The sequence below is a fragment of the Eleutherodactylus coqui genome, chromosome 2 (genome assembly GCF_035609145.1).
Source record: "Eleutherodactylus coqui strain aEleCoq1 chromosome 2, aEleCoq1.hap1, whole genome shotgun sequence".
Taxonomy (NCBI): domain Eukaryota; kingdom Metazoa; phylum Chordata; class Amphibia; order Anura; family Eleutherodactylidae; genus Eleutherodactylus; species Eleutherodactylus coqui.
The window spans coordinates 176,545,595-176,565,879 of record NC_089838.1 but is presented as its reverse complement, the minus strand read 5'-3'; the positions used below and the strand labels follow the sequence as shown (position 1 = coordinate 176,565,879).

The window sequence follows — 20,285 nt, the reverse complement described above, 5'->3', positions numbered from 1 at the left end:
GACACTGCTAATTTTCACATACAATAGAGGGGCAACCATTCAGATTCTGCCTTGCATGTAATTAGAGCAGAGCTGTGCAAGGCAGCATGGGAAGTCTGGAAGAGGAAGTGCTGGTCAGTACAATACTGGCAGAATGGCCGCTTAGCACATGTCCTACCCCTGTAAAAAGATTGCAAATAGCTGAAAAATAGGAATTTCTACATGGAAAACTAAAACTATATTCGCAGCTTATGGACCCCACTGTTTCAGTGCTGCATCTCTTATTCTATCCGACATTTCTAACTGCAGCTTTGAAATACAACCAGTAGGGAGACTGGGAAATGCAGTGCCTGCTGTTCTAAGAAAACAAACAAAAAATAAATTTAAAAAAAATTATATATATATAACTCTGAAAACCCCTTTAAATTTTATCACAATCCCTGGGGCTTTTTCAGGAGGTATCTAACCCAGTATTATACTTGCCTACTACAATAACCAACAAAACAAGAACAAGTATATCATGTTTGTGCTACAAGATAATGGAGATTGTGATCTAAAAGTAGAATCTTACTGTGTTGGATAACACATTGAAAGCTTGTGAGAATTAAATGGCAAACATATTTAACCCCTTCCCAACACATATTTAAGCCCTGCTGATTTCCAGGGGGCTCAGAAGCGGAGGAGAATCGCAGGTGTCCCACTGCAAGCACATGGGTAGAGCTCAGTGCTGATCCTAGTGATTTCTCCCTGTAGATACCACTGCCAATCCAGAGAGTGGAATCTAGAGGGTTTAGAGCGGGGTCCCTCCTTCACCCCATCGGCACTTCTGCGATCACCGGGAGCCGATGGTTGCAATGGCGACCAGAAGTCAAATCATGAACTCTGGGCTTGCTATGTACAGAGACCTGTGAGGGTCAGTGTCATTACAGACAGCAACAGAATGTACTGTCAGTGATGAATAGGACTGCAGAGAATACAATACACTACACAAGTTGTGCAGTGTATTGCCAAAGGATCGAACGGTTCCCTTTTAGGGAAGAGCAAGTGTGACAAAAAAAAATGTTATATTATATATAGTAATCATATAAAATCGATGTGTTCATAACAAATCTGTAATAAAAAAATGGATTACATTATCTATCCCATATGGCTAACACCGTTAAAAAAAAATAAAATAAGTCAAAATTGCTGATCTTAATCATCCTGCCCCACAAAAAGAAATGAAATAAAAAGCGATCAAAAAGTCAAATGCACCCCAAAATGAAAACATCACCTCGTTCGCAAGGGTCAAGTACAACTAATGCTTATAACGGAGTACAGTTATGTGAAAAAAATATAAATATATCGTAAGGATAGTATATCATTTATACTGCACAGTCAATGACGTGCAAGAAAAAAAAAAAAACATCTTAATTGCGTTTTTTGGTACGCCTTATCTTACAAAACACGCACACTTAAATATTATCCCAAAAAAAAAAAAAATCACATGCACTCCAACCAGAATGTACCAATAAACATATAAACCAGTGTTTCTCAACTCCAGTCCTAAGGGATCCCCAACAGGTCATGGTTTTCACAGCCGACCGATACGCTATTATCTGAGCTGCGTTCCCCCTTCCTTCCCCTCACCGTCTCTCTGCCTCTCTCCTCCCCTCTAGCTATTTGCAATGGAAGTGGGTGGGACAAGGGTGGAGCAAAGTTCCCGCCCCCTGTCTGCAGCCAGAAATGGGAGGAGCGGCGCTTAGCTCCACACTTATCCCGCCCCTGCCCATTGCAAACAGCGGGAGGGGAGAGGAAGAGAGTTGGTGAGGTGAGGGAAGGGGGAACGCAGCTTAGATGGTAGCGTATATTGGTCAGCCGTGAAAACAGCGCCGATATACGCTTCTGTGAATAAGCCGTAAGGATAACACTTAAACCCAACAGTGAATAGGTTTAAAAAATAAAAAAAAGCCAAAATTGTGTTTCGTTTCTTTAAAGCTCATCTAATAACTCAAAAAATAAAATCAGGAACCTTAAATTACACCCCAAAATGATACCAATGAGAAGATCAGTTTATCCGAAAAAAAAAAAAAAGCCCACGCACAGCGTAATAGATGGTAAAATTACTATGGTGATTAAATTTGGCCCAATAAAAGGGAGGCCATAAAATCCACAAGATGCTCCTCCATTTCTGAGGCCAGTGTTTGAGTCATGTTAAACAATAGGGCCACATGTGGAATATGTCTATAAGACTGCAGGCTCAGGGTAATAAACATGGAGTTTGTTTATCTGATATCTGCTGTTGTGTTACAGAAAATATTAAGATTGAAATAATGCACCAAAAATAAAATTCTCAAATGTATCCTCCACTTTGCTTTAGTTCCTGTGTAACACCTTATGAGTCACAGAATTTGTAAATGCCTTTTGAAAACGGAGGCGTGCACTTTGTAAACTGGGGTCATTTATGAAGTATCTAATATATAGGCCTCTGAAAGTCACCTAAAAGCTAAACTGGTCTGGTCTGTTAGAAAATAGATTTTGGATAATTTCATCAAAATTAGAAAAATTGCCACTATAATTACACGCTCGGATGTACAAAATAAAAAAATAAACAGCTTCCAAAAACGGTACAACATACAGCGCACATATTAAAAAAGCCACCTACCGTATTTTTTGCTCTATAAAACGCAGCAGACGATAAGAAGCACCAACGTATTAGAGGCGAAAAATAGGGAAAAAATACTTAGAACTCACCCAGGGACGGTGCAGGGGATAGTACCGGGAGATGGAGCAGCAGAGCTCCGTGATGGTGGCACCTGTGTACAGGCCGAGGAAGGGAAGAAGCTGATTGGTGGAGGCGGGTGGAGCAGCAGCAGTTACTGCCGGCGCTCACCACCAATCAGCGGTAAGTAAAGGACGGCAATGTACAGGTGAGAGAACTAGTAAATGATTGCACGTTTGTTCACACGATCGTGAGTTTATTTGCGCAACCTTGAATTTCAGTACGTTTGCTGTATAAGACACACTGACTGTCTTATAGAGCGAAAAATACGGTACTTTGTGTGGTGTGATTATCGGTCTTAAACGCATTCAAAATTTGAAAATTGATAATTTTTCAAAAATGTTATGTAAATTTAACATTTGCATTAAATTTAAAAATGTCTTGACTAAAATTCACCACTAAAACATAAAAGTATAATTTGTCATCAAACAAAAAATAGAAGCAAAACCACCAACATCTCAGAATCACTGGCATAAGTAAAAGCATGCCTAAGTTTTTACCACCTAAAAGGACACGTTAGATTTGAAAAACGGAGCCTGGTCAGAAGGGCCAAAACCGGCTGCGGGAGGAAGGGGTTAATCATCCATTACATGCCCCACAAAAAACTGACAAACTAGAAAGATCAAAATCTTAAAAAGCATTGTAAATCCTTCATAACCCAAAATAAACAGTGTAATACAGTGAAGGTAGAAAACTGGGTAGACTCTAGATGCCTAGCACACAGGTAAGTGGGGAGGGCTGATGTTCTACCTCAGTTGTATAGTGCTTTTTGTAATGATGAGGCTTTCTGTTCCTAAGCATGTTGTCACCATGAGACCGCTCCATACTTCGCCGGGCCGTGTATCCTGTGCTTGGGTCATCTTCACTGGAGACCTCGTCTGAGACGTTATCAGGGGACCTCGGCAAGTCCTGGATATTGAGAATTGTATGGAAAAACATGAAATGCATAAAATAATGCAAGGGTTTCTACAGTTCACATATATTCGAAGTGTCAATTTCTCCAGGTTAATCTGCACAAACAACCCACACATTTCACAGAAATATGGAAATACTGTGAAGCCAGGATTTACAAATCTAGAAATAATCTATGGTGGAATTTCACAACGGACCCCTGAAGAGTCAGACTGCAGTGTGTGCGCCAAAAGAATGGAACATACATAGAAAATAAGGAATAAGTGCGTATTGTGAAGTAGCTTTAGGAAATTACCATTTTGGTTTTATTGTACATTGTCTTGGTTTGAGTCTGATGTGTCCTGTTAGTTGCGGCCGCCCATGTAGTCTCTTCAGAGTGGATCGCTTCACTTTGGGGCTCATGCACTTGAACCCCATCCTCACTGCTTTTACCTGTTAATCTCCCCTCTAATGACACGTAACCATTGTCAGTTTCTGTAGATTTGTCGATGGAATTTTTGGCTTTCTTTGAACTGAAGTGAAAAAGTTCATAAAGTTAAGCATGAAATAAAGGAATCCGTTAATCCGATCAGTGAAGAAAAAAAAAAAAAAACAACTAAAGTGAAAGTAAATCGGTAATGGAGTACCCAACTGTGCCTGGACAACAGATGATGGGTTGGTTAAAAAAAATAAAACTGTAATTAAAATGATTTATTAAAGTAACATGTGACCATCACATAATAATGAAAGCTTCTTGGTTTCCAGCCATTGATTATAAATCATATCCCAGTAGAATAGAATTCTCAGTTTAATCGTATTGATACTAAGAATTCATTTTTTAGGTGATCAGACTAACATGAAAAGTAATTTTGTCCAAAGAGGCTCTCACTCACACGGGCATATGTTGCTCGCGTAATATGAGGTACACAGCAAATACACATATATGTGTATTTGGTGCGTATGTTAAATCCTTATAGCCTATATTGGTGTGTAATATGCACAAAATAGGACATGCTGCTTTTTTTCACATGCTTGAAAAAAATGCAGCTGTACATGGCCCAATAGAATTAGTAGGTTTTAAGCATCGCGTAATACACAGACCGAATATGCCTGTGTGATTGAGCCCTACAAAGGGTGAATGTAAAACACAACAGTTTAATAGTCTGGTCATTTGGGCTGACTTTAGTTGGGACTGTGATATCTATAGTCTATTTCAGATGATGTACGCTGTAAACAGAAAAAAGGTAGAGGTGACATGTATAATCACACACCATATTTAAAATAATATTTCAATAAAGTGGCTTTAATATGGTTCAAATGAGCCAGTTGTGTGCAATTAACACAAGTAATAGTGATGTACCTTAAAAGGGTTCTGTCATTGGAGAAAACAAATTCTATCCTCACCTATTCCTTCCCTGTCCGTCTTCTTACTGCATCTTCTCCTGGCTCCTGCAGTACCCTGGGTCAACCCACCTCCAGCCGGCCAGATCCTCTTCTTCTGGTGACGAAGCGTACATTGCTGGCATTCTCCCTCCTGTAGGGCAATGTACTCTACGTCACTAGTGATGTAGTGTTCACCGCCAAGCAGGGAGTGATAAGCTATTGCTGATACTGCACGTGAGCGCTGTCTCTCTGCAATAGTGTATGAACACTCTTGGCGCAAATGTTCAGAATTGGCAATAGCTCGGCATTCCTTGCTAGGCGGTGAACACTACGTCACGGGTGACGTAACCTACACTGTCCTGCCGGAAGAAGACTGCAGAGAATGGATGCTCCATAACAAGAAGAAGAGGCTCCAGCCGGGTTGCGGTGAGGTGACCAGGGAGACTAGAGGAGCCAGGAGAGTAATGCTGTAACAAGGCTGCCTGGGGAGGAATAGGTAGGTATTGATGTTTTTTTTTCTTCTAATGACAGAACCCCTTTAAAACTAATTCAGCACTGTACAACTGACATATTCTGCAACATATGTTATAATGATGAGAATACGCAAACACCAAGTCTTTCATTACGGTGATGGTTACAAATGAATGACTCACAAAACACAAAATGCAAGACCTCTTGCTCATAAAAACTCTGATAAAGTTCAGACACTACAGCGTGTACCAAGAAAACATTACAAAAAAGGAGGGCTAATTAATCCCAATATGCAGTTACACTCCTTTCAATCTGCCCCTACATCGGAGCAAGAAGGTAAGGGATAGATGCAAGAGAGCTTGACTGCAGGATCCTACTCCTAATCATAGAGACAAATAGGGCAGTAGATACAAGATGGTAGGATATTTTTATCATAGCTACATGCAAAGTTGCCTCATTTTAGTAGCAAAAGGTAGGGAGATCCTTAAAAAAGGGAAGAAAAAACAAAACTGGCCTATTGAGAAATTCGAAAAACGGCAAAGAAACAAAAAGGAAGTCAAAATTTCAAAAGGCTGGGTTCACACAATGCGGTCAAGGCCGATTTAAATTAGGGCAGAATTTAGTTCATTTTGGTGACCTAGGCCTAAAGAGTGTTAGGTCTAAGCAGGGTCCCATCGGAACAGATAAATATGATAGAAATGTGCACAGAAACCTCATTTACATGCAACATAAATAGAACAGTAATGAAAGTCAAAATTCTTATATTACTTTAATATGGGCGCTTTTTTTGGCACTTGCAGAGTGCTAGTGCACAGTTTGTGAATGCTTGCTTTTCAGTTGCACGGGGTGTATTTGCATACATTCACTCCACTTTGCTTTGCAAGCACTATTTAGCTTTTTTTTTTTTCTATAAAACCAAACCTACATTTGAGGGCCTCCATCTTGAAAGAATCTGCCTGTTCAAAGTCGACTGTAATTTTAATAGAGTTTAGCTGGGCCCCAACTGCCCTTGGTTTGGCCATGATGCAACCACAATGTGTGAAGTCAGGCTTTGCTTAAACATTACAACAGACTTATTAGACACAAATTTTGGAAAATGTTTTATATCCATTAAATTTAAATAAAATGCAGAGTTTTGCTTCTCTGGTATATCTGTACCTGTCCGTGCACGGCAGGGAAAGTATCTATGTGGTGAGCTGGCATTTGGAGCTGTAGACTTAAAGCCCATTTACATGCAGCAATTATCACTCAAAATTCGTTACATGTAAACTACAGCATTTCGAACTTTTCACTTGAACGATGATTTTAAGGTGAACTTGAAATCCATTATTCAGCTACTGGAGATATAGCAGTTTGTGTTATCCGTCAGTAGACCGCAGGCTATTATCTCCACGGGGAGCCGGCAGTGATCGTTGTATTCTGCCGGCACCCGCAAAGAGAGCGATGCAGCTGTGTGTGTGATCAATCACACGCTGCGCTCTGCAAACAGCTCATGGAGGCCCCTTTACATGCAAATGACGATGATAAAGTGTTAATTAACACTTCATGCAAAAAGATTGCTAAAACTTTCAATCGTTTAAAAGACTATCTTCGCGTGTAAATCGGCCTTTAGTAGGAAGTTTATATAAATCTGACTTTTACTAATCTACACTGGCAATCATCAAAATCTAACTTAGTGTAGCAATCTCTACCCTGCTGAAATATATACTACATATCTCAATGTGGAATCTTAATTATTCAAAACTTGATCAGAATTTTTAGAGCACTCAAGACAACACACAAACAAGCTGCACAAAGACGGACAGAAAAATAACATAGGAGGTACGCAATATCCCTTCTCCTGGCAAGCAGACTTTTTGTGCATTTCCAAACAGAAAGAAATTAGATCTAAACCTGCCAACCATAAACTATGTATGAGGTGCTGTGCCAAACGCATTTCTGTTTCACAGCCATTTAAATTTTTAAACAGGTACAATTTCAAGATCAAATGAATAAACAATCCAACTAATGTCTTCTGATCAGACTGCAGTAACACCCCTTACCAAAAAGCAGCACTTCTACAATTTTATTACACAGAATCATCTAAACCTCAAAAAGGACACTGCTGAATCCTTACATTTCAGGTTTCATTGCCAAGTTGTGCAAGTTAAAAGGGAAATTCCCAGAATTAAAGGGCATCTGCCACCTACTTTTAGCCCTACAAGCAAAGTTTATAGGCTAAATACAGGTGCCCCGCTGAGTCCGGGGATACAAGCGTTATTCTTACCTCACCTATCATTCCCCTGGTGTGAGTGCTGGAAGCTGCCGCTCAGTGCATTGAGCAGTGCTGCTAAGTAATCCGCCCGTTCTAATTGTATAATGGGTGAACTACTTGGCAGTGCCACTCTGTTCATTCACCAGCGGCTTCCAGCGCTTATACCAGGGGAATGACGGGGGAGGCAAGTATAACACTTACATCTTCAGACTCTGCGGGCCACCTACTTTCAGCCCATAAGCTTTGCTTATATGGCTAAAAGTAGGTGGCCGTTTCTTTAAGGTTTTTTCCATAGTCAAGGCGATAAATGTCTGATCGCTGGGAGTCCCAGTGCTGGGATTCCCATGGAATCACAAAAACAAGGGGCCCGTGCCTTCCTTTTCTCTTAACTGCAACCACCCAAGTGAGAAGCTTAATAGAAGTGGATACAAAACATATGAGCCGCTGCTACATTCATCTCTATGAGATTGTCATAGAGAAACAGAGTACAAAACTCTGCTAATTCCACCTGTGCCATAGAGTTGGATGGAATTGCACAGCTGCGGCCCAATTCAAACTCTTCCCTCACTGTGAAGTTGCATTGAGGAGGTAAAAGGACGGCATGGAGACTTTGTTGTCTTAATCGATGAGGTCCCTGTGGTGGAATCCTGTGGAAGGTTTTAGGAGAAGAAAAAAAAAATTCTGGGAATGCCTCTTTAATAAGAATTTTTGATTCTATCATTATAGGATTAAAGTTTATTACTGCATAGATTTAAAATAGGGACTTCACACTCAACAATAACGTGGCCTATGCAACCACTGAACATTTATCCCAAAATGATCTTGACGTGTGCAGTTAGCGATTACTTTAATTCAATGTTTTTGCTATTTTTTTTTTAAACAAAAACATCTAAACATTTGTAGGTTCATGGCAGGCTTTAACGAGTTAGCCTCTTTTCAAGTTACGTTTGTGGCTCTGCACCCCTTCCCCGTTTCAGGTTTCCATCTTGTATGCAGAAAACCGCATAGGAGCGGAAAGATGGTGTCAGTCTTGAACCATACACCCTATATTGGTCTTTGCTTACAACCATATCAAACCTTTCTAGCTGGATTGAAAAGTACAAAGGATGACACTTTTCAATCCAGCTAAGAACACTGACAGGGACAAAAACCTAGCGAGACGGAGGCCAAAGTGGTCTCATGCGTTCGGCCCCAGTTTCAGTCGCTACGCAGTTTTCTGAACAGAAGATAGAAACCCGCGGCAGAGAGGTGGGGCAAAACCGAAAACGCTATGTGAAAAGCGCTTTACTTATGCAATGGTGTACAGTTTTCGAATATATGCTGGATGTAAACTATGGTGTCAGTAGTTTGCGGAGAAGGGATACTGCATCTCTCCAAGTAGACAAAGCTTGGAATAAATACAAACCCTGATAAAAAGAAAGCAGCATGCCAGATATCTCTGAAGACCGCGCCAATACTGTGAGAGGTGCTTGTACCGTAGCTCTGCAAAGTCCCCTCTTGTGTATTATCTGTGGTACTAGAGCCGTCGCCTTCCCTATGTACTTCCAAATGTGCTGCTTTTCTTAATTTCCTTCAGCAGAAGAGATGAAAAAGTCGGAGGGCCTTCATCATTGACTTGCATTGGGGCAATAAAACAATAGTTTGTAGCTAGGCTACATTTACAAATGTAGTTTATATAAAAAGAAGAAATCATTTCTTGCCATGAAATCGGGTGTATTCGAGTTCAATCCTAACAAGTCTCTGGCAATTCCTACACTGTGCAGAAGCGCAAGGAAAAAGATGTAGTAATCAGATCTGCAATGAATGCTGAACCTTAGTTGTGTAACGCAGTATTCACTATACCCCAAATTAGGGCAAAGATATAACCAGATTAGTTTGATTCATTAGTTCTGCTAATGATGATTTTAAGTATTGTACATCAAATGCCAAAAGGTGACCCTGGATAGGTAATGTCACAGGGAGACCATACAAGAGGTATTGTTCAGACAAGCCCTAGTAAACATTCTCATTACCAAGTCCCTAGAAGGCTGACATGAACATGTTGAATGCTTGTGTACCAAAATAGTGCATACATTCCCAGGCGTCTAGTAATAAGCATGCATGGAAGGAACAATAGGGTTTGGCATCGGAATAATGTCTGTTCAGAGAATGTAAGCTTTCATTTCAGCACATAATGATTTCAGTTATTAAATGGGTTTCTTAGGACTCCAATACCGATGGCCTATCTTCAGCATAGGTGATCACTATCCAATTGGTCGGCCCGCTGCTTGGGACCCCTGACAATGAGCTGATTAAACAGGCTGCGGCTCATGGACGAGCATAGCGGCTTCATTAATAGATACAAGGCACAGCGCTGTACAATTCATAGCGGCTTTGGCTGGTATAGCAGCTTAATCCTATTCACTTGAATGGGATTGAGCTGCTGTCACGCCACGTGATGAAGGAATCTGACATCAGTGGCTTGAGAAGAGACGCAGCACTTTCTTCAAACAGCTGATAGGGGGTGCGCCTGAGCTGCAGACCCCCACTGATCATCAATATTGGAATCCCACAAAACCCCTTTAACTATATTCCTATTCTTCCTCATGCATTATACATCTTTTTACAATTAAGTTAAATGGTCTACTCCATTATATATATTCCCCATTTGTAATAAATCTAATCAGCAATATGCAGTGAGATTCGTCTGGCCTGTTTCTTTGTTATTTTTTTTTTTTAACCATACATTTTTAATCTGCATTTTGCCAAAGAAATCAACATCTTTGGATAGATTATTGTATATCACAGTTAGGCCTCATTTCCATGGGTAGGTTGGACTCCGCATGCAGGAGCCCACAGCGGAATTAGACTCTGCCTACGGCCGAGGTCAGTGCTTACCTGTCCAGGTCTTCACTGCGGATGTGTGTGGAAGCTGGCGCATACACGCAGTAGAGATTTTCTTTTAAATCTCCTGCCTTCCCATGGAATCCACAGCACGTCCGCAATTGGACGGCTTCCATTGACTTCAAAGGAAGCCGTCCGTGTAGGAATCACAGCAAAATGAAGCATGCAGCGATTTGTTTTCCGGACCAAAACGTCCGCAAAAAAAATCTGCATACCTTAATTCAGCTGCGGACGCCCGTGTTGTCCTATGGACTGCTAGAACTGCGGATCATCCGTATGGGTGCCCCACGCAGATTCCAAAATTCAAATTTGCCCATGGACATTAAGCCTTAAGCTTAAAATGGAATATATCATTAATTAGATGTAAGTATATAGATGATAAACAATGTGTTTGGTCTTTTGGAATATTGCAGCTATATCTATTTATAAAACAAAATTCCCTGGGGGCGACCATAGTAGAGCCATACATCTTACCTACACTTCATGGGACAGCAGGGTGTGTGATTTTATAACAAATGAAATGAATTGGGAGTCAATTGCCAGAAAAATTTCAGATTGTTACGGTCTCCAGAAAGCGAAGGAGTAGAGCCCCAACATCCAGAGACAAGGGAAGATGAATATATACAGTCTTATCCGGGTCTCTGGCAATACAATAGAGCTGTTGGTAATTTAACCACCCTCTAATACTAATGAGATGACTTTTCTCATTGTGTACCTAAATATACAGCAAAGCTAAAAAGACAGCAACAGAGACGGAAACTATTGACTAAAGAGGATAGTCCTGAAAACCATACAGTAATGTTTAATTAAAGAGGTTTCTAAGATGCTGCTATGCCATTGGGTGCTCTATCCACTCAGAACTCCAACGTCCCAAACAAGGAGCGGAGGCCAAGATCATGTTATATATAGAGGAGGTTTCCATCTGACTAGTCTAATAAATGCTCCCAATTCACTCATTTTTTACATACATACTGTGAAGCCCGTTAGGCAATTTCTCCCTGCTTTATATATGGATAGAGACCCCAAGTCAGGGTTTTGAGAGTCACTCTAGTAAGAGGACTTTATTTGGAGTAGCATCTGACAAATTCTAAATTAAACAGGCTTAGATCCATCACATCAGCCATTTCCAAGAGGTAAAGTTGATTCTTCTCGCATCTTTCCTCGGGAGTCTTAATCCTTGCACCATTTTTGTCAGACTGTTTATATAAAATAATACTTGATACATCTATATCAGACTTGGTTCACACCACATTCAGGCATTACTTTTGGTTTCTTTTTTTTTTTTAATAAATGGCAGTAATTATATATTATATACTTTATAATATATAATTATATATAGCTTTTATACTCAATGTTTCAGTCAAAATTCACCCCAACAGAAATCCTGGATGTAAAGAAGAGACATAATGTGAAAAAAGCCTTAGGACACGCTAACTCAGCAAAAACTGGCACAGATTTTTCCGTGTGGATTGTTCCTCTAAAAACTGTGGATTTCTGCCTATGTAAGTGTATGGCCACGGATCTGACCACAGACTTAACCCTTATCACTAGGTAAATCCATGTGTGGAATTTCCAGTACAGCATCCACATCAAGAAGCAACATGTCACTTCTTTTTATTCCGTGCCATAAAAATTATGGCGCAGATTCCCATTGAAAGTAATGGGATGCAGATTTCCCACGGAATCGCTTTGGATTCCACGTCAAATGCACAGCCAAATTCAGTTGTGTTAACATATCCTCAGTATAATTAAAAGGGCACCACTGTAAGTTTCATACACTGTTCTGTACCCACCCATTATACACAATAAAAAGGATAACAGGATGAGAGCTATTTATTATAGAATATATATACATAGTATAAGTAATTATATTTTATGTCTTATTACCCGTTTTATAAATGGTTCTTCTTTTAAACTTCTAGCCACCCACAGTATAGTAATGTGTTAAAACACACCTCAGTTTAAGAAAAGCAACGACAAACCCTCATTTAACCCTCTGAATGTCTTATGATGCCGATAACATTTGGTTATTCAGCCAATTCTGGATACATTTCTGAGCAACATGGAATTTGTATTTCCAGCCACTATAGTGCAAGTTCTCATACACTGATGCCTCTATCCCAATAGCATCCAAAGGGTTAAAAAAAAGACAGTTGCCACACTAAAGTTCATTAGTGAAGAAAACCTTTCATGCATGAAGAAAAACACACATTAAGAAGGTATTGTTTTTCCCCCCCTTTACCTTCTTCGTTTCCCCCCTACGACTAGAGGTGATTTAACAGTCCGTGTTGATACGATCTGACAATGAACTGTTCCAAGTAGTAACATTAACCATATCGGTCCAATAACTTCAGTAAGCGGTACACAGTGAGGCCCAGGTGCTATGGTGAATAATACTACTGAGGCAACTGCAAAACACAAGCAGAGAGATTGGTAAAATTGGTGCATATCGACTATATCTAAATATATGCCAATGAATCACAGGAAAAGCTTACAAATGAAAGAGCATTAGCATTTTGTAACACATTTTAAGGAAATATTTTAATTATGAGCCATTACAGTGGGTGATCCAGAATGGGAGATGTCTGACCAACAAGTGTCATGATGACCAACGTAAAATACTGGTATGCTGCTATTGAACTGCATAGTCATTCATAGTTAGCTACAGGTTAACCTCTTAGAGTCCCCCATCTGTGTGTCTGTCTGTCTTTCTATCTATCCTAATTGTTGATGTACGTATGGTGCATTTACACACACAGATGATCGCTCAAAACTGTCAGTTTCTGACCAATTTTGAGCGATCATTTTGCATAGGTGCTAATGGGCTAATCAGCCCTTTAGTACATCATTGCATGTATTTAGAGAAGAGAGGGTAGTCTGTTTTCTAAATGCATCGCTATTGTTCTCCAACGGGACAGCAGCTGTTAAAGAATGTTATCAGCGCTGCCCATGAGAACTCAGCGAACGGTCCCTCTTATCAGGGACGATGGATTTCATGCTGACCTGAAGTCATGCCACCAAACGCAATGTACTATCCTGGCTTCTATGTGCACCAAGATAGAACATGCTGTGATTCTTGTGCGTATATTTTGCACAAGTCGTGTGAGCGGTAACATGGCCGCCTATGGGTGACTGGTATAGCTCATTCCGTGCAGATAATATGCTATACCAACACCCTCGTGAGAGCCCGGCCCTAGTACCAGCACGCTACACTATTTAGAACTTCAAAATGCAACCAAAATCTGATGGAAAAGAACACAAGTGTGAACAGAGCCCAAGAGGAAAATAGTCCTTGCCATAAATAGCAATTAGAGTCCAGCTTTTATATCTTTCCTTTATATTTTAGAACGTGAAAGCAATACTTTGGTTTATGCTATTGGCAATAGGGATCATTTTTCCTAGATAGTTGTGTACATGAGGCTACAATGCAACAATCTGCAGTGTGTGTCACCATAAGCAACAATAGAACCTTTCCATTTATAAAGGAAGAAATTGCTAGTGTAATCTAAATCAATAACACTCATTTATTTCTGGATGAAAATATTACAGCACGCTCCTTACTGCTGCTCTGCATATTCTAAAATGCTATTGTTAGAAATTCCAATTTTGAGAAATGCTTATCACCATTAATTTCTTTTTCCCCCATTATGAGAAATGGCAAAAAAAATTGAATTTTGAGAATTATCCCTTTAATCGTTCTAATGTCAGCTGTACAAAGAATCCTCAAATTCTGCGATTGTACAAAAAGCAAATCTGAGCAACTATGTGTCTAGAGGATTTAAAGAAGTAATACGGACATTTTTATATGTAATCCGCTGACCATGACTACATCCTTGGTAATCATGAGATCCGATCACTAATGACTTCTACAATAAAAATGCTGCTATAATATTCAGAAGTTTTAAGATAATTTAGTTGCTACCTCTGTGAGCTTCTTGCACGCATTTATAAAATACCAAGACGACCACTGAACCCTTTCCAATCCATTGTCTGACGTCTAAAGACATTCTAATTAAAGGTTGTACAGCTCCGATGTTGGAAGACGTCCGGCAGGGTATTCTTACTCCAGCATGTCACATACTGCAGTACTGGCTCTAGCCAGCAGATGGTGCCATGGTATAATGGCAGAAAGAGAAAGCCCCCTAGGAAACCTTGAATCCAAAATTGGATTGCAAAGGGCTAGACCACTAAAACAATTAGGAACACTAAAAAACTATACAGGAAAATAAGTTTGTAAAATTAGATAAAAGCAGCAAAAGTTGAATACGAAGAGACTCATTGTGAAACTACCGGTATATGAAAATAGAAAAAAGGGGGTTTGCCTTTTAAAAAGTAATAGGAGGGTGAAAACTGTAGCAAGCGATAGGGAGAAAACAAATCTGTTAAAATAGTTTTCTTCTTCATTGTATTCACAAAAGGTCACAGGGGAAAATGAAATTTCAGGTGAAATGCAAAGTGATAAAGTAAACCTCTCTGTTGAATGCCACCACCCTAACCCAGGGAGAGGTGCAGCATGACCTTAAAAAGATTAAAATAGTGAAGTCACTGGGTCTAGATGGCATACAAGCCAGGTTCTATGAGTATTAAGGCATGTGAGAGGAAAATCATTATTTCTAAAATGTAAGAACACTATTGTGACAGGGCCTGTTTCACTGGATTGGCACGTCACAAATGTGGTGCACATCTTAGAAAAAGGAAGAAGGGCAAAAAAGGAAGTGGGGCGGGTCAAAGTTTTCCCCTCTGCAGGCATTTGCTCTAGTTCACAGCATTCGCTGAGCTGATGGGTACAGACTGTTATGCTGCACACATCCCAATTCCTCTATCTGTAGCACATCCTTATAAATAACAGCATGATGAAGGACATTATATAGCAATACTGATCAGTGTAGCTGTGATTGCAGTAGCAGTGTGAGGCAGTAAATCACCAAGTAGAAGCTGCAGCGGCATCTGTGTGCCTCTCTCTCTCTCCTGACGCTCTCTCTTCCTTCCTCTTCATAGGCTTCTATGTTCAGCATGAGACAGCAGCAAGCAGACCCCTGCCACCACTTTCTGTATTCTATCTTACTGTCTCTTTTACTAGAGACTGACTTCACATTACAGAAAATTAGATAATTTAAGGTAAATAAAGTGATTTGCACTTTTGCTAGTTATCACATTACCAAAATCACATAGACTGGTTTCTTCAGTGTGCAGTACCTATTTAAGTAAAGAAAACAGTCAAAGTAACAATCCTTCTGTCCTTATGGCATACAAACACAGTCTTTCCTCGGGGACAGTTTATCAGCCCTGTATCATATTGCTCAGACGCCTCTGCATTATACCAGTCGCTGCACTGGCTGCCCATCCACTACAAAACTAAATTTAAACTCCTCACCCACAAAGCTCTACTTGGCGCCGCGCCACCATACATCGCTTCCCTCCTATCCGTACACCACCCAGCCCGCTCACTCCGATCCACTAACACACAGACTAAACACCCCTCTAACACAAACTTCACATGCTCGCCTCCAGAACTTCACCAGAGCAGCACCCATCCTCTGGATCACTCTACCCCAAGGCATACAGACAATTCCCAATGCACGAAACTTCAGACGTCCCTTAAAAATGCACCTCTTTAGGGAGGCATACCAAATCCCCTGACCTAGTCCCCCTGCCCTTCCCTATGGCTCCCCACACCTTCCACCCTGCCTATCACATACGACCTCTACCCCTGCACCGCCCCCACCCCGTTTGCTTCTTAATAGTCGATTTCCACATGAAATCCCCTGATGCCTGTGTTCCCCCGTGCCTCATCCCCCCCCCCCCTTGTACCTCCTGCATCCCAACCCCCCTGTACCTCCTGCATCACCCCCACCTTGTTTGTTTCAAACTGATTGCATACCACATGTAATTGTTGTATTGTCTGTGTTCTCCCATGCTTGAAAGCGCTGCGGAATACGTTGGCGCTATTAATAATTTTTATTTGTATAATCAAGAGCTGTATTCAGAAATCCACGGACACGTCTGTTTTCAGTCAAATATCAGACAAATGCAAGCATTTTCTTGATTTATACATTTTTAGAAGGTAGATATAGATTTGCCAGAAAGAATGGGTTTCCACTGTGACCGTGTACTATTCTGTACGCAAAAACTGAAAATATTTTAATCCAGAGGCAGGGGGTGATTTCATCACGGCAGCTGTTTTAATTGTAACCTCCATAAATATAAAGCATATGTGCAGCTAAAAATAAAAAAAGTTACCATGGAAACAGATACCAGCATAGGAATGCAAATAAAAGCTACCCAGGCGCTTGCAAAAAGGTCACACATACTAGTCACTTGATTGCACCATGAATTATTTCATGTGCTTTCCTTTAACGTAGCACGGGTCACCGTAGGCCTTCAAATCAATAGTCTGCTGCGCCAACAGAGGAGTTGGTTTTAATTGAAACTTCAGCCAGACATGAAGTAGGAAAGAGACTGGTACTGATTACAGACATACGTGTACAAGTAAAATAAAGAATCCGAATCCACTCCATCGAGTGAATATATGGTGATAGTCATCGGGCACAATGGAAAAGATACACAAGTCCGCAATATAAGGTAATAATATTAGTGGCAATATTTATCTGGTTCTAAGGGCGACACGTAAACCCCAAGCCGTCATTGAGGAAGTGGATAAATTAACGAAGCACAACAAGCCATGCCAGCAAGTACCCAGGTGCAGAACCACCTGCTAAACGTTGCATTCAGAAATGGCACCAAACCGGGTTGGTGGCAAACATGAAGAAACCAAGGCCTCCGTCAGTCTAGACATGCAAAGCTGTCTGTGACATTCAGCAACAGATTGCAAATGATCCTTAAAAATCAACTCACACTGTCCCAGCACGTTGGAGTATCACAAATAAAACGTGTGCTAGAACGCGTAAACAACGATTATGCTTGAACACTTTTATAACCAACTAATAGCAGAAGAAAGAATGTTCTGCTTTTTCCAACAAGATGAGGCATCAGGCCACAAAACTCACTGGCACGGGTTCATGAACTATTTAGGGAAGGGCAGACCTAGCAAGGGATTATGGCCACCATGATCCCCGGGCTTGTCCACACGCAATTTTCATCTGTGGTGAAACATGAAGCAGAAAGTGTACACCAATAATCCGCATACCCTGGATGAACCCAAGGAAAACATCACAAACATTATCTGCAGTATTACGATTGAAGAGCTGCAGGCAGTATCAGCCAACATGTTGCAACGTGCCTGATTCTGAAGCTCCAGCATCTTCTCCGCTTGTCAGCCGGCTCACCACAACGGGGTGCCTGCTCCCCTCTGTTAGGATGTTTAAAAAGCCAGTTTCTTTATTGTGAAGCTCCCACAATGTTTTTGCTCTCTTGTATAACTCTGATTATTTGTGTATACAAAGACTTCTCCACTGGGAGATGCAGATTTCTATATATCGTTACAGTTCTTTCCCACAAAACAATTCCACCGCCTACACAAAAGCAGTTCATAACATAAAATGGAAAGCAGTTGTAGAACCAATGACATTGGTTTACAGATAACCACCAGGGAGAGCCATGTGAATTGCTGCTGCATGGTACCGTGACAAACCGCGCGGAGAAATTCCCTAGCATTTAACAGGAGCTATATTCATTTGCATCCAAATGCGGAAATCTCAGAATGAGAAAAGGCAACTGAGCTTTCTATAAAGTCTGGCAACACAACGGTTTTTATCTGCGACCTTTACAGACTAGGACTGCTAAGACTCTTAGCGATCTCAAAAATGAGTCACTGTCTGGCGCACTGATTGTTTTCTGAACACAAACCCGCCCCGAAGCCAGCAGTGCAAACATCCATTTCCCAGCAAGACAAAAGCTAATGAGAAAGAATTGTATTACTTAGGCTTCATTCACATTTGTGTTGGGCAAGTCAGTTCCTGGTTCTATCAAAAGACCAGGAAAGAAAGACAGGGTGTCGTATGATGGAAATGCAAGGCTCTCCACGAACCCAGTTCGCTAGAACGGGTTCCATCACACCACCATGCAATTCTCCCGGACAGAATAGCACAAACAGCCTAAACATCTAACACACATATTTAGGATTCGCTTCCCATAAATAAGGCGCTGTTCTCATTAGTGTTCTTCATGTTCTAGCGGTTATTTTGGCAACAACTGAAGTGTAGTGTGCAGCATATTGCTTGTCATATTATAACTAGTCACAGGTGTCTGTCATAGTCTACATACAGTAACTACTACTGGTTGACCACACTGAATACTACTGGAAAACCCAGAGAAGTACTTTAATACATTATTAGTGCATTTCCAAGGTGATGTGAACATACATAATGACAAGTCAAGGTTTTCCTATGAAGTAAACTAGGCCAAGTGTACAAGCCCTAAGCAGAGAACTGTAACTAACAAGAAGAGATTCTATCACTGCTTCGTGTGTATAACACCTACCTTGAAGGAGATACAGTAGAAGCAGCCAAGAGAAAATGACCTTTGATGTCACTTGAAGCCACCATCTAAAGAAAAATGGAAAAAATACAACTCGAACTATTCCTTTTCTTGTAAGCGATGTCCATGGACTTTCCGGTTTTGCTTTTGCAAAAGCAGACCCTTGTGGAAGAGAGAATTGGTTTAATTAAAAAAGCATCATCATTTTAAGCTGAAACATTCAAAATTAAAAAGTCCAGAAAGCGATTTAATTAGTTGTGGACTAAACAGAGGCATGCATGCGTAATAATAAGTAATGTGTATGTATTGAACTACCCTAACTATTAGCTCAATATTACTGTATGTGTAATCCTCAACTAATAACACATTTACTACAACATATTTTGGCGCATGGACAGGAAAGAGTCAACCACGCAATGACAGATACGGCTGTATATAATGAGCGTACATACCGTACAGTTTAATTGCATCTACTCCCATGACCAGTAAAAGCCAAGCTTGGCATTACTACTGTATGCTATACACTCTATACCAATTATATGCCAAATCCAGTATGGCAATGTAACCGTAATTTTAACCATTTAAGGGACATACAGCAGTAATGTAGAAATGTATTCTAAATTGGAAACCAATGCACATAGTAGGTACAATTTACTTGATTTTTTTTGTGGTGAAAAGCACACGTCCAAATGATGAATCAGCCGAATACCCCCTTGCGATGTCACAAATATTGTGTATTCAGTGTGTGAGAGGCACGTCATCATATTTTTTTTAAGTTTATATAAACTTGGCTTCGGGCTCTTGGCAATGACAAATTCTGACAAGCAATACATTACCAATGGTAAAACCTCTAGGTAAATATAGCCCAGGCGGTGCGTCACGTCACCTGTCCTGACAGCTCGTGAAAGCCTCCTATTAGTTTGAACTTGTTTGACTTCTTTCTTTCCATTGTGATCTTAGCGTAATTTAAGCTGCTAATAGTAAGACAATCGTAATGCAGAAGGATCAGTAAAATCCCCATTAAATACTATACCTCTCACTAGATCCACATCAATGAGGTCAGGTTTTACATGCCCGGTTTTCTTTGGCTTGTTTCTTAAACCCTGTGCAAAAGTACAAATGAAAGTTACTAACCAGCTATTTCCTTCAAAATGCAGACAAACAATTGTGTTTGGAGTAACAAATCTGTTTTAGAGTTACCGTATATACTCGAGTATTAGCCGACCC

General features: G+C 40.5%; 1 protein-coding gene across 2 annotated transcripts in view; it reads right to left on the bottom strand.

The window, feature by feature from the left end:
• Window positions 1–20,285, bottom strand: part of PHTF2 (putative homeodomain transcription factor 2) — a 107,833-nt gene that overhangs the window by 47,825 nt on the left and 39,723 nt on the right. The window contains exons 4-9 of one of the 2 annotated variants that reach the window (XM_066591999.1): window positions 20,092–20,161; window positions 19,062–19,220; window positions 12,865–13,030; window positions 9,145–9,309; window positions 3,948–4,164; window positions 3,491–3,649 (exon numbers count right to left, since the gene is read on the bottom strand). In XM_066591999.1, the coding sequence (XP_066448096.1) occupies window positions 3,491–3,649; window positions 3,948–4,164; window positions 9,145–9,309; window positions 12,865–13,030; window positions 19,062–19,220; window positions 20,092–20,161 (936 nt within the window). The remainder of the gene's footprint in view (window positions 1–3,490; window positions 3,650–3,947; window positions 4,165–9,144; window positions 9,310–12,864; window positions 13,031–19,061; window positions 19,221–20,091; window positions 20,162–20,285) is intronic. The other variant, XM_066592000.1, reaches the window with a different exon arrangement.